General features: G+C 43.6%; 2 protein-coding genes across 2 annotated transcripts; both read left to right on the top strand.

Moving 5' to 3' along the window:
• The first annotated feature begins 29 nt into the window (after positions 1-29).
• On the top strand, positions 30-8550 carry JMJD7 (jumonji domain containing 7). Its single transcript, XM_079309059.1, has 8 exons — positions 30-146; positions 630-783; positions 1664-1917; positions 2394-2450; positions 2886-2981; positions 5200-5276; positions 6325-6484; positions 7864-8550. The coding sequence occupies exons 1-8, from the start codon at positions 80-82 to the stop codon at positions 7950-7952; spliced, it is 954 nt and encodes a 317-aa protein (XP_079165185.1). The 5' UTR covers positions 30-79; the 3' UTR covers positions 7953-8550.
• Positions 8551-9394: 844 nt separating this feature from the next.
• On the top strand, positions 9395-13279 carry LOC306803527 (acyl-coenzyme A thioesterase 1-like). The gene is made up of 3 exons (XM_079309058.1): positions 9395-9980; positions 11297-11499; positions 12543-13279. Exons 1-3 carry the CDS (start codon positions 9527-9529, stop codon positions 13143-13145), a joined length of 1260 nt encoding a protein of 419 aa, XP_079165184.1. The 5' UTR covers positions 9395-9526; the 3' UTR covers positions 13146-13279.
• Positions 13280-14760: the final 1481 nt, after the last annotated feature.

The following is a 14760-nucleotide window of genomic DNA, read 5'->3' on the forward strand; positions in this document are numbered from 1 at the left end:
GCTGCGGGCGCGGTTCGCTGTTGGTGTTCCGGGGGAAGGGGCGGGAAGCGGGCCCGGCTGAGGCGGGGCCGGGCCGCGCATGGCGGAGGGCGCGGCGCTGCGGGCCGTGAGGGGCTGCCTGGCCGCCTTCCCGCGGGAGGCCCGCGGTGAGCGCCGGGCGCGGGGCGGGCGGGGAGGCCGCGGTGACCCCGCCCGGGCCGGGCCGTGCTGCTGGGCCGGCCCCGCCCGGTGCTGCCCGCATGAGGGTTCCGAGGGCACGGCGAAGCAGAAGGGCCGCCGCAAGCAAAAAGCGAAACTCGAGAAAACGGTCCTTTAATGGTTGTTACTCTGTGTATAAAGTAGCGAAACAAAGCACTGCTTCAGCTTCCTAAAGACCGTCCTGTGGTATCCTCTGTGCGGGAGGTGCACATCCTGTAGCACAGGCCCTTTATCCCCTTATCCTCAGGCGCTGGCCTGTGGTTTCCATCTGGCTCTGAAACCCCGCAGGCACTCTGGATTTTAACGGGGGATTCGGGGTGCGTGGGGGGCCCTGCTCGCTGTCAGCGTGGTGAGGCAGGTGAAGCCTGTGTGCTGGCAGGGCTGCTTGTCCCGGGGTGCTGAGTAACGCTGTTTGTTGTTTGCCTGGACAGAGCTGGGCTGGCCGGAGTCCATACCCTATATTGACAGGCCTCCATCCCCGCTGGAGTTTTATCGGGAGTGGGTGAGCCCGAATAAACCCTGTATAATTCGCAACGCCATCAGCCACTGGCCGGCTCTGAAGAAATGGAGCTCAGCGTACCTCAGGTATGAGTGAGCTGTGGAGCAGGACTGGTGTTCAATTTCGGGTGACCTCACTAAAAACCCCTTGGTTGATCTTTGCTTTTATTTGTAAGATTAGCTCAGATTCCTTCCTGGTGCTGGATGAAGGTGTTCAGTCCCCCCAGGATCAGGTGTCTTCCTTGCACACATACTGCCCCCCTAGTTCTGATGCAGCCAGGAGGGTGGGTGCATCCAGCAGACTCAGGCTGTTGAAACCCACCCAGCTGCAGTGGGGCTACAACATTGTAAGAACAGGCTGACTTGTTTGTGACTGAGCACACCTTGTCTTCTTCAAAAAACTAAATGATGAACATTTTAACAATGATTGAAATTTTAAAGAAAAGTCATTCTTTAAGAGGGGATTTATGGTTAGACCTAAAATCTGTGATTCAGATTCGTTCTGTGGGATTTAAAGCTAAATATCTTGTGGAATTAAGGACTGTTAGCATCATGGGGTGTGTATCTATCATTTTGTGTCCACCACTTCTCCCTGTTCAGTTGCTTTTGAACATGTGAACCCTTGGATCTGACTGAGTTGAATGGCTACAATAGTATTAAGCTCTGCCATGCTTGGTGAAAAGAAGTGGCTGAAGAGGATCCTCTGTCTGCATGGAGGAAAAGGGACCTCCTTTGTGAACTGTCCTGTTAGGAGAGAATTCAGTGAGGAAAAAGAAACTAGAGTTGTCTTAACTGCAGGGAGCAATTGGAGCAGAATGCCAGAGTCCTTACCAGACAGCAGAAAATCTAGTCTAGAGACACATCCTTGGAAAGACAGGCATCTTGTTTTTGCTGCCTTTAAACATAACCAGTATGTAATATAAGAGCTAATTGCAGGCCTGGATGTAAACCTTTGATTGTTTTGCAGGGAGGTGGTGGGTCCCAAGGTGGTGAGTGTGGCAGTGACACCAAATGGTTATGCAGATGCAGTGTTTCAGGACCGTTTTGTCATGCCAGAGGAGCGCCAAATGCCTTTCATGGACTTTTTGGACATTGTGGAGAAGAAAGTGGCCTCTCCCAACGTATTCTATGTGCAGAAGCAGTGTTCAAACCTCACTGAGGAGTTTCCTGAACTTGTCTGTGATGTGCAGCCTGACATACCATGGATGAGTGAGGCACTGGGTAAACCCTCTATTTCTCTCATATTCAGTAAATATTTTGCATGGAGCTTTAAAGCAGTCACACTAGGTACTATATGGTGAATGCTTCTCTTTCTGAGTGCCACGGCTCATTTTGGTTTCATCCTCTTAGAAAGCAGAGGTAGTAAAATACCAAATAGAGTAATCCAAGTTTTGGGGTTGGATTACTCTGGAATCAGTATCTCTGTTCTGTATTGGGACCCTTAAAACTGAAAAAATGTCATGTAACTCTTCTTTACATCAAGTGGGTTTTCTCTGATCCAGAGTCATATTTTGGCCCAGTGTTTGCAATGTAGAAGGAGATTGCTGTTGTTCACAGAGTGCTATTTGCAATGGAATTTGTCATAGTTACAAAGGAAGTGAAAAGGCAAAAATTGGCAGAAAAATATTTAAAATGCTTTTAAAAATTACAATTTGTTGTTGTTGTTGTCATCATATCTCTTTTCCCTAACCATACAGGGAAGAAGCCTGATGCTGTGAATTTCTGGCTTGGGGAGTCAGCTGCTGTGACATCTTGTATGTATCCTATGTCACTGTAAATCTTCTGGTGATTTCAGCACAAGTTTAAGCTCGCTTATTTTGAATTAGTGGGTCAGGGGAAGGGTGCAGTTTTTTTTGCTAAGCCAGTTCTAATTTAGCATGCTTTTTTTGTATTCTTTATTCTGCCCTTCTGCAGCCTCCTGCTGCTGTGTCTCTGGGTGCATATACCTGGTATTGTGTCAGGCAAGGCACTGACAATTTGCTTCATTGTATTCATTTGCTACTGCATGATAGGTGGCTTTCCCATGGCTGCAAGAGGAAGAAGCAGTCTGATAATAATAAGGAAAGCTGATACTTTCAATTTAATGTGTTTTTTGCTACAGAGAAGGAAATAACTATGATTTTGTGTCTTTTTCCACATTTCTCTTTTTTTTTTTTTTTTTAATTTTTTATTTTTTTTCTCAATGCTAGTACATAAAGACCATTATGAGAACTTGTACTGTGTGATATCTGGAGAGAAATATTTTCTACTGCATCCACCAAGTGACCGTCCCTTCATCCCATATGGTACATCCTTTTGCTGTGCAGTGTGTCTGAAGGTTGGAAGGAGGACAGACTAAAATACTGCAAGATGTGAAAAAAAGGAAGCAGTGGTAACATTTTGATCTTTATGCAGCATTACACTTTCCAGTGTGAACAGAAATGTCTTCTATTTCATGCTGCAGGTAGTTGGTAGTACAAATGTTATTCTGAGTTTTCCAGTCCAGTAGAGTAATGAGCTCATTAATTCACATCTTGAGTCTTGTGTCCAGTTCTGGGCCACTGAATTCAGGTAGGACATTTAGGTACTGAAGCAAGTCAAGAGAGGGGCATTAAAGCTAGTGGAGTTTCCTATTCCTATGAGAAGCAGCTGAGGGAGCTGGACTTTTTTAGCCTGGAGAAAAGGAGACTTAGGGGAGATCTCATCACTCTCTAGACCTTCCTGAAAGGAGGTTGTACCCAGATGGGGGTCTGGCTCTTTTCCCAGGCAACCAGTGACAGAAGGAGAGGTAGTGGTCTAAACTTGTGCCCAGGGGAGGCTTAGATTAGACACTGGGAGGAATTTCTTCACATAAAGGCTAATTAGATACTGAAATGGACTGCCCAGGGGGATGGTGGAGGCATGTGTCTGGAGGTGCTTAAGGGAAGATGGATGTGGCACTTAATGCCATGGTTTAGTTGACAAGGTGGTGTTCAATTGTAGCTCACACTTGATGATCTCAGGTGTTCTCATCTCTTGATGTCTTTTCCAACCTAATTGATTCTGTGATACTCATGGCAGTTTCTTCAACTTCAGAATAGTATTTTGTCAGTATTGTAGCATGTCATCTTTGATGTTTTGCAGGTTTGGATTCTGCCTACCTACTTCTCTCTAGGAAAAAAAGCCAGGAAGCTAAAAAATTAGTTATGTTTTAATGAAATTTTCAAGCTACTAACTAAACTCTGAAAACTGAGAAATTAAGAAAGTGAATCTTATGGCAGCATTGCTTCACACTGCCTGTTTTCTGTTTCTTTATGTTGCTTTCCTATGTGCACAGCAATAGTTACTGTTGCAGTGTCACCTAGAAGATGAATAGCTTAACTTTCTGATTTTCCCATTCCTTGGCTTTCAAACCATCAGACTAAGTGAATGCAGAGTGCTCTGTGATGCAAACATAATTTGACTAGATGTGTGCTGCTACAATATTTTTTAATTGTTTTTATTTTGTTTGCAACCTTGAAGTCATAGACTCACAGAATGGTTTGGGTTGGAAGGAACCTTGAAGATGATTGAATCAATGCCTCTACCATTGAATAGACCAAATTACTCAAAGCTCCATCCAGCCTAACCTTGAGCACTTCCAGGGACAGGGCATTCACAACTTCTCTGGGCAACCTGTTCCAGTGCCTCATGACCTCCATTGTTAAAAAATCCTTTTTTAAAAATTTAATCTAAATCTATCCTGTCTTTGATGCCATTAACCCTTTGTCCTGGCCTTGGTAAAAAGTCCTTCTCTGTCTTTTTTAAAAGTCCCTTTTAGGTACTGGAAAGGCACAGTGAGGTATCCCCAGCACTCTCTTTTCTCCAGGCTGAACAACCCCATCTTCTCTCTTCTTGGACAGGTGGTGGTGTACATATGTGAATGTATGAAATATATGTGCACTATAGGAGTCCTACTTTGTAAAACAAGTTACTGTTAAAGCATAGAACAGAGATAATGCTTACTTTTCACAGTGTGTAGTAAAAAGAGAATTCCATTTTTTTGAGCATTAGGATAATTAATGGAGATAAATTGTCCCAAGGGAGGGCTTAGAAAACCACATGTGCTGAAGCAATGAAAGAAAAGCAATCAGCAGTATCTGAAGCAATTGATGAGCCCTGTCAATTAAAATTATTAATGGCCACAAGCCATTAATAACTATCATGAGTGCTTCTTTGGTTGACTGACCTTAGGTGAAACACCCAGCTATAGAATGATGTGTAAGTCAGGGGTGCATTTATGACTTCTGCAAATGAAAGAAAGCAGTTACTGCAACAAAATAGGACTGGGATACAAATGGGCTTGGAGGAGAATATGTATTATTCAGACTGACTGAAAAAAAATGTATATTAAGAAGCTGGATAAAAATTGAAATGGAAAAAGGGAAAGATACTGAGTGCAGTAAGTTGAAAATGGTTTTGTCTTAATTTTTTTTTGTGAAAGTGTGACATGCACTGCCATTAGGTTCTCTGAATTGTGTAATTTAATTCTTTCTCTGGTTCCAGAGCTCTATCAGCCAGCAACCTACCACATATCAGAAGATGGTTCATTTGAAATTGTGGATGAGAAGACTGCTGAGAAGGTAAAAGGTTTATAAAGAATGCAATTAATACAGTAGGGAGAGTTCAGGGCATTGCTGAGCCCTCAAACTATGCATATTGGTTGATATTTAGAAATCCTTCTTTACTGGGAAGAGAATGCCCTGGTATTTTACTTGTATTTTACTATTTGCGAAGAATTCTTAGCTTCCAGAAAAATCTTTTACTGCACACCTGAAACCATTAATATCATAGGGTTGCCTTGCAGCAGACTTGGATAGATCCACTAAAGAACTTTTTTATCAACAATAAAGGAATTTATTTAATTATGCCTGAAATAGACCCCTCTACATTCACTTTCTTTTTACCTTCTACCCAGGTCTACAGTAGTATCACTCAGTGCAATAAAATATGTCTGTCTGAATAAGTTGTATTTTCTTATAGTGGCAATATTTATTTGATTAAAATGTTCATATCTGGACGCTCTTTACAAATCTCTTTTGCCTGAAAAGTGTGAGTAATGTATAACAGAACTTGAACTGGGGCTTGTTTTCTGTTTCCAGAGTAGTCCTCATGGAATCTCATTCCTTTAATGCAGCAAGGTTGGAATGCTGAGGTTTATAATTCTGTAGGGCAGAGAAAGAATTAATGCAGGCAAAAAGGACTTTCCAGCAAGGAGGGGTGTTTTAGCTGCTGGGAGTAAAAATTGCACTAGAAAGCTAAAGAGGAAGGAAGGGATTTCTAGAAAGAATGATGCAGATAAAGGGTTTAAGTACTGAATGTCTGAGGAACAAACAACTTAAGGGGCTGAAGGAGTTTTGAAAGAATTCCACGAAACTGCAATTTCATGGATGACGTTTATTGCCTTTTCTCTGATTAGAAATGCGTCACTGAAGGAGGCACATCTTTGCATCCTTGACCTATTCCCAATTGAATGTGGAGAGCTGTGTAGCTGTACATGTTTTGCTAGACAAAGTACATGTTTTGTAACCTAGTGAGTTTGATTTTCAGTTGTTTTTCTGGAAGCTTGCTGCAATTTTATGCCAGGGTCTGTATACATATATATACACATACACACTCTTTTGCCTTTAGGTACCTTGGATCCCTCTGAACCCCTTGAACCCAGATCTAGAACTGTACCCAGAGTATGCTCAGGCAAAACCTTTGCAGTGTACAGTGAAAGCTGGCGAGATGTTATATCTGCCTTCTCTCTGGTTCCACCATGTTCAGCAATCACATGGCTGTATTGCAGGTAAAATAGAGCATTTCCAGATACATTTTTGAACTGTGGTGGGTGTGCAGGTAGATATTCCACAGCAAAGCATCAGTGGGAGCAAAGGTTCCTTTAAGGTTATCTGCCTCTCTGCAGGAGGGAACAACAATCTTGACAGATGCCATTGGGCTGCCTCCTTGCAGCCTGTTTTGCTTATAATTCATAGTTTTGTCAACACAACATGGAAGATAGTCTGTTTGCATGTGAACTGAAATCTGCTCTGACCCAGTCTCTTGCCTCACTAATAAGGTTGTGTTTGCACTTACCAAAAGCCTTGTCATTGCTTTCTTAGTAAGATCTATCATCATCTCTCTATCTCCTTTTCTTCTTCTCTGCTCAAGTGAATTCTAGAATTTCAGTCAGTGCTCATTTGGTACATGGGGAGGGGTGGGGATAATGCAAAGTATTATTGTTACGTTGTGCAAGTTTTGGAAGTTTTGAGGAAGAGATTTTTGCTGGAATTTTTGTTTGTCCTTTGCTTGTCTGGAATAATCCCGATAATGCTGTTTAAGAAAAAAGTTACTTTGAACAGTGTAACATTAGTATTTGTGCAACACTGCAAATATTGCAAGCCCTTTTTTCAGTTATTGTGATTCTGTGATTAAAAGGCAATCTAGCAGTAAAGCAGTAATTCCGATTCATTTTTCCTAGTGCTGCTGTATCAGTCCCTAAAGATTTTTTTTTTTTTAAAGTGGAGTTGTTCCCAGCTGCAAGCCCTTGGCCACTTTTTTTCAATCTGTTTTGCAGAAATACTAGAGTTTGAGTTTATTTGTCCTTTAGTCTGTTAACTGCAGTACACTCTGTATGCACTTGAAAAATCAATATATTGTCTGGGTCTGGTGAATGGGTCTGGTCTGGTGAGTGTCTGAAGCTAGAGCATATCCTCCTCCAAGAAGCTTTAGTCCAATATTACAGTGCATGGCTTCATTTTCCTAGGAAACATACAACAAAATTAGCAAGTGAAGCAGAATTAAAGCAGTGTCTGATTGATGACCACTGTGAAGTAGTGGTGAATTTGCCATCCACAGGAAGAGAGGTTGCCATCCAGATATTAAACTTTTGGTATTATTTTGTCTGAATAGAAGCATACTGTTCCTAAGCTGTTTTGCCATTTTCTGCTTCAGTGAATCTCCAGTATTGAGTCTGAAACTGGTTTGTGCTAAGACAGAGTTGCATTGGCAGCACCATTGAAGAACTCTGTTGTTTGCTTACATTATTTTTGTCCGTAGTCCAAGCTTTGTTCATTTCAAAGTTCAATCAGTAATAAGGAAAAGCCTGTACTAACTGGACTGTGTAAAACATTTGTAAATCATTACATTCTAGTCTTAAAATGTTTTTTCCTTTTCTTGTCTTCTCAGTAAATTATTGGTATGACATGGAATATGACATTAAGTACAGCTATTATCAACTACTAGACTGTCTCACAAAAACAGTGAAAATGCTATAGCAGAGATGGGAGGCTCAAGCCTGTGATCAATCATCAGCATCTGTGACTGGAGTACATGCATGATTCCCCCAAAAAGAACTGAACATTAAACTGTGGTCAACAGTGTCTGCTGAACACATTGTTCTTGGTTTCAGAATCCAGATCAATTGGTCAGATTTTTTTGGCTTGTAAGTAGAACTTTGATAACAGAAATTTTAGGCCTTTGCATGTTACCTCAGGTAAGGAAAATAGAATGTGAAGGAAGACAATCCAGGTTTTGAAAATCCCAAAATGGAAGCACTGACTGTTCAGAGCTACAGATTGTTTTCATAACAACCCAAGTGGACAAGGAAGGATCTGCTCTATGCATCAGGCTGCAACTGTCCAACGTGTGCATTCTGCTTAAGGCAAAAATCTGTCCTGTTGTAATTCTCGAAGTTCAGTGGCAGTGATATTTTGATGGTGAGAATCTACAACTTCTGCAATAAATAGGTCAGTTCAAAGCTTATTTCTGTACTGATTATTTTTTTTTTCCAAAGTAGACAATGGCTGAAGGACATCTAGGAGGACATACAAAAGTCAATGTTGGCTATTTTCCAATAAAAGCTACATGTTTTTATTGCTGTTTTTTATTTCTTTTCACAGTTGTATTTAAACATAGCTTCATTCTCTTGCATTCTGAGGGATGGTTTTGGAGTTTAGAGTTGCCCTACCAGATCTGCAATCAGTCTGCATATCTATGGTCTCATGGCATGAGGTGTGATTCTGCAGCTTGTAAGCTCGTTGATTGTTTCATTCCTTTGCCATTAGTTGCTGCTTGGTCAGGAGCCTGGTTCAAGCAGCCACTATTCCTATTTGTACTTCCACAGAATGGGATGAGACTACTCACATATCTCAGAGCCCCCAGGGTAAGACTAGAAGGCTGTCAAATTCACAGACCCTGCAAAAATGTAGTAGTGTTGTGTATGAAAATCTAAAGCTGGTGTTTATTGTCAAATCTTCAAATGTTCATTAGAAACATTGTCAATATGGGGGAAATCAATAATTGGGAAGAAAAATTTAGTAACTGTGTTTCTTTTGCTTTTTTAAAGAAACATAGCATGAAGTTCCACTTTAACTCGTGGTGCAGGAAGCTTGAGAGGGATCAAGAGCAGGCTTTGTTTCGTGGCTAGATTAAGATGTAATGCTACTTAGGCTTTCCGGCTTGTTTGTGTTTACTGTGCCCTGGTGAAGGTTCCCAAGCCAGTTCCGCAGTCAAATATGGAATTTCCTGCAGCTGGGAGGCGCGGCAATTTGGATATCTCTTTTTGCTGCTTTGGGGTTTTGAATATAGTCTCTCTCTGTAATTCGAAGTAACAGCAGCCGCTAAGAGCAAGTGACAGCTTGTGCCCGGGCAAGGTGCCACCCGAGCCGGAGAGCCTGGAGAGAGGCGGCTCTGAACTACGTCTCCCAGCAGCCCGCGCTGAAGGAAGCGGTCACGATGATCCCTGCTGGACTTTGAGCAGGGTTTTAGTCCCGAGGGGAGCAGGGTGCTGAGGCTCTGCGTCCCGCAGGTGCCCGTGCCTGGCCCAGCGCAGCTCTCCGTGCCGGCTGCGATGGCGGCGCGGGTGTCCGTGCTGCCCTCCCGCAGGTGCCTGTTCGATGAGCCTGTGCAGATCCGTGTGGCCGGGCTGCGGCCCCTGCAGGCGGTCACCCTGCGAGCCAGCCTGCTGGACGAGAGCGGGGAGCTTTTCCAAGCCCACGCTCTCTACAGGGCTGGGAGCGGCGGGGAGCTGGACCTCGGCCGCTCCCCGGCGCTGGGGGGCAGCTATTTGGGAGTGGAGCCCATGGGGCTGCTCTGGGCTCTGCAGTCCAAAACGCCCCATAAGCGGCTGGCAAAGAGGAACGTCCTGACCCCTTTCTGTGTGGACTTGGAAGTGTATGAGGGCCATGGGGACATGAGCCACTTGCTGGGAAAATGCACCCATGAACGATGGTTTTTAGGAGAGGGGGTGAAGAGGATTTCGGTCAGAGAAGGTCGTCTCAGAGCAACCCTCTTCCTCCCTCCTGGTGAGTTTTAATTCCATTCTGGTTTTCCAGGTGTGACTGACAGCACGTATTATGCCCCGTGGTCCCTGAATGCACTCAGCAACCCAGAGCAAAGCCTCAGCTAACACTTCCCTCAGCCTGTGCCTGGTCCAGGTGCCTGGATCATCACAGCAGAGCAAAGAGGAGCAGGTCTTGCCAAGGCAAGGGAATGGTGCTGCAGGGAGGACAGCAGTGGTAGCACAAGATGTCTCCTGGTTGTTCTAGTTGAGTGCCTTGACCTCTCCTGCAGTGACAGCTTTGTCAAAAAGTGTGTTTATTTCTTAGCTTTTCTCTTTAGCTGACAGGGCAAAGAGGCCCCTGGTCCTTCGCAGAGCTGTGATGAGGGGACAGCTCTGGCTGTGGAGTGGAGTATGACCAGGCATGGTGGGAGCCCTGGACTCAAGCTGCAGCCAGTCTAGGCTGAAGATCCATGCCCTCAGCAGCTGCTACAGATCTTCCTGCAGGTTCTGGACCTGTCTGTTTGTGTATCTGTTTAGCTAAGGAAAAGCCAAAGGAAGTCTCTTCCTGACTGAGCTGCTGGACTGCATGGCATACTTAGGGAGATGGGAGACAAATGGGAAAACCAAGATCTTTAATTAAACAGGTGCTATAATTTATAACTCTGTATGCAGACAGTGCTGAGAATGGATCCTGCAAAACTGCTTTAAGCCTGAAATGTTTCTGTTCCTTGAATGGCACTTAAATGTGGCTGTCTTGCTCTGTAATTAACAAACAGACCTTTGCAGCTGCAGTAGCACCACATTTTGTAAAGGAAATCTGGCTATGAGAATGGGCAGACTAGCATCAGGAAAGGAAGGTCCTGTTGCTGCAGAAGAGCTAAGGAGCTCAGGGATAGTTACTCAGATCTTATTGAAGCCTGAATTGGCACAGGTCAGTTCTGGCATTTGTGAGTATCTTTTATAATCCAAGTATTCCCTTCATGGCATAGCTGCTAGCATAGTTCCTAAAGAAGAGCCACTGCTGCAGTAATACTGTTTCTTCATTGATCCTCAATGGCCTGAGGAGTTGTAGGCCAATGCCAGCTGAAATTCAGGATGAGAGAAGGATGTGAATGTGTGAACTTCCTATAATGAGTTCCTAAGAGAGAAAAGAAATGTGCAAATTCATATACTTACAGTCATTTTGTGTGTTCCTTAGAATGATACCCACCATGGAGAGCTTCAGAGGATGATTTTCTTCTGATATCTACTGTCCTGATGTGTGCTGAGGGAGCACCACCAAAGGACACCCATAGGAACTTTTCTTTTGGTTATGTGTACACCCTCCTTTCATTGCAGGACCTGGCCCATTCCCTGGGCTTATTGATTTGTATGGATCTGGAGGAGGTCTTATTGAATACAGAGCAAGTCTCCTGGCTAGCAGAGGCTTTGTGACTCTGGCTCTTGCTTACATGTCCTTTGAAGATATCCCTGCTATGCCAGAGTTTCTTGAACTGAGCTATTTTGAAGAGGCTGTGAACTTCTTGCGGATGCAGCAGCAGGTAAGAGACAAATTCTGGTGCTCTTCCTGAAACTATTTTCCAGTTTACTAATCAATTCCTATTCTTTAAGTACAAAATTGCTTAGACAGGAAATAGTAATTTTTAACTAGTTCTAATAGTCTTATAAGATTTTAGAAGGGAAAAAAATCCACTGGCTTTTTTGCTGTTTCTGAGAGGTTGCAGGCTTTTGATTCTGAATAAGTTTTGCAGGACAATAATAAAACACTCTAACAAAAGAATCCTTTACAGTTGTAGCACTGGAGGTGTGACATATCTTAAGAAGTTGAGGCTGTATTTGAACAAGTATGTGGGACAAGAAAGACACTTTATAGCAATGTATCATTATACTTAACCCAAAAGTGACCAAGAGAAATAAAGTAGCATTTAAAATTTTAATGCAATGCTACTTAATGTGTATTTGTTTTTCGAAGTTATTTAATTTCTATCACGTGGACACCAGGATTGTAGGCAGTGTAAGAACAGAATTCAGCCTTGCTTTTTTGTCTTGTTCCTCAGAGAGCTCTTGAACATCTAGAATTCAATGTGAAGGGCCTTCACAAGAAATAAGTTGATTTAAACAGCTATTGCACTCACTTAGCCTCAGATGTAACGAACATTATGTCTTCCAAGACAAAACAGAAGATAACAGCTGTAGGAGAGTATAGAAGAAACTGCAATGAAGAAATCCAATGCAAGAAAACCCAGGAGAAATTGGCTTGGAGAGAGGAGCAGTAAGAAACACTGTACTGAGAGCAAGCTGAGCTGGGATGTGGAGGGAGCAAGGGTGCTTTGTCTAAACAGGTCACTAGCAGGCAAATGTGTTACAGAAGGAGAAATGTTGAGGAGCTGTAGAATTCATAGTCACTCTTTTGGAGGCTCAGCAGAGGGATAGATGAGGGAGTAATATAACGGGAACAGAGAGAGGGGAAGGGCAAAATATGAGTGATCATAGTTGGATGAGTGAGAAAGCAGAACTGGAGGGATTATATCAGCTCAGGAAATAAAGAGTAGTTAATAATACTGTTTTCACAATTCTGTTTCAGGTGAAAGATATGGGGATTGGTGTTTTGGGCTTGTCTAAAGGAGGTGATCTAGCCCTTTCCATGGCTACATTTCTACCTGGCATCAAGGCAGCTGTCAGCATATCTGGAAGTTGCTTTAATTCCTTCATTCCCCTGAAGGGGGATGGCTTCACTCTTCCTGTTCACCCATATGACTTGGGGAGGATGAAGATCAGTGATGAGTCTGGACTAGTAGATTTTTCAGATGTCTTGGATGATCACACGGACCCAGCAACCTGGAATTGTCGCATTCCTGTGGAGAAGTCTTTAGCCAAGTTCCTTTTCCTGTCTGGGCTGGATGACATGAACTGGAAAAGTGACCTCTATTGCCAGGATGCTGTTCAGCGCCTTCAGCAGCACGGCCGGGAGGTGGAGTTTTACTCCTATTCTGGAGCAGGGCACCTCTTGGAGCCACCATATTTGCCTCTGTGCAAAGTTTCCATCCACAGGGTGCTTGGGATGTTGGTGCATTGGGGAGGGCAGTGGAGAGAACATGCTAGAGCCCAAGAGGATGCATGGTGCAGGATACAGGCTTTTTTCTGGAGACATTTGGTGGACTCAGACACCCCTAAGAGTAAGCTGTAGTGGAAGCTGTCATAGATGCTGACCAGGGATGGTATTTCAGCACTCACTGGATCTTGGAAACTCACCAGAAGTTGCCTGGACTGCCTTCCTCTAAACCCCACTGTTGCATAGTTGTTTGTTTTCATTCCCCAAATAATTTCCCATTTTAAGTTGAATTTCAGCTGACGTCTGGCCCCACCATCACAGTAGATTGGCACCATTTGTAGTCTGAAATCAACCCAGCATCCCATTATTTAAATCACGTTTGTACTGAGCTATCTTTGCCTTCAATATGCAACCATCTCCTTTCATAAGAGGAAATACTCTCACAGGAGGAGTTTTGAATGGCTTAGTGTTGCACCTTTAACTAACCTAGATATAAACAGCACTTTTATTGGATAACACATTAGTACACTCATCTTTCCTCCTGGTATATTGTTTTCTCCCATTTTGTAGTAAAAATGTTGCAGTAGTTCTGATCTCAGCTAAAGGCAGAGGGATTCTTCTGGCTTAATCTGAAGTGCAGTGATAACATTTATTTTTTTTCTGGTACTTCAAAACCTGGGAATCTTACCCAGGTTACCGGGTTTGTATCTCCTGCTGACTCCATAGAAGTTCCTTATCAGGGTAAAGTTTTCACTGCACTACTCAGTGAGTGCAATGTGCAACATGCAGTGTATCTGTGTGTGAACAGTTTGCTTGAGATTATCTGAATGAAGCCTACAATCATCTGTGCACCAGTCAGTACATTAAGGAACAATCCTGGTGTAGCCACAAGCTGTTACTTGATCTGATTGCAGAGGCTGTGAGCAGGAGTTCCCACCTTCTTTTGGGAAGAGAAGTGATGGAGTCTGTGTTTTTGCACAGTGTTCAAGATGGGGGTGATACAGATGTGCCAAGTACTTGCTCTCACATGGTCAAAAGTTAGTCTGTCTCCATTTTGGGGGGAACAGTAAAGCCACTGCTGCTGAGTTCCCAGGAGCCCAAAGAGGTGGGCTGCACAGTGGTGCTGCCACTCTAGCAGACAGCTGTGGGCTCAGTGACAGCTAAGAAATGCCACTCTTCGAGGACTGACCTCACCTTCTGGGAACAATGTACATTTTCTTACCCTTTACCAGTGCCCAAACCTGCCAATGGGGGCTGTAATCTACCTTGTGCTTTTGTGGGGTAGTGGCAAACAGCAGCTACATATCAAATAGCATCAGTGGAGCAAATTCTCTCTCCTAGAGCAGTCAAGACTCACACCCTGAGCACGGAAACAAGAAGGAGCTGGAAGTCTCTACATTGCACTGAGATAGAAAAATCTTGGCTTTGTCTGTGTAGTTTTCCAGTTCCTGCTGAGATAAAAGCCCTGTAGGAGCCTGGATCCTGCTGAGGGAGGAACTATTCCCTTAGTTTTCTTGCTTCAGGGTCAATGGTTACTCAAAATGAGCACATTGGGCTTCACACAGGACTCTCATACAATATATTCAACACAGTCTGTCACTTCAGGTACTTCTGATTTTCCTGAACCCCCTATTCCTCAGACTGGTAGATGGGTACCAGGTAGCTGAAGGTGTGAATAGTTAGAGTGGGGCCATCTCTTTCCTGCTCACCCATACTGGTCATCCATCAAGTTTTATGCCATTGTCTCTTA

Source organism: Erithacus rubecula (genome assembly GCF_903797595.1).
Source record: "Erithacus rubecula genome assembly, chromosome: 6".
Classification (NCBI taxonomy): Eukaryota; Metazoa; Chordata; class Aves; order Passeriformes; family Muscicapidae; genus Erithacus; species Erithacus rubecula.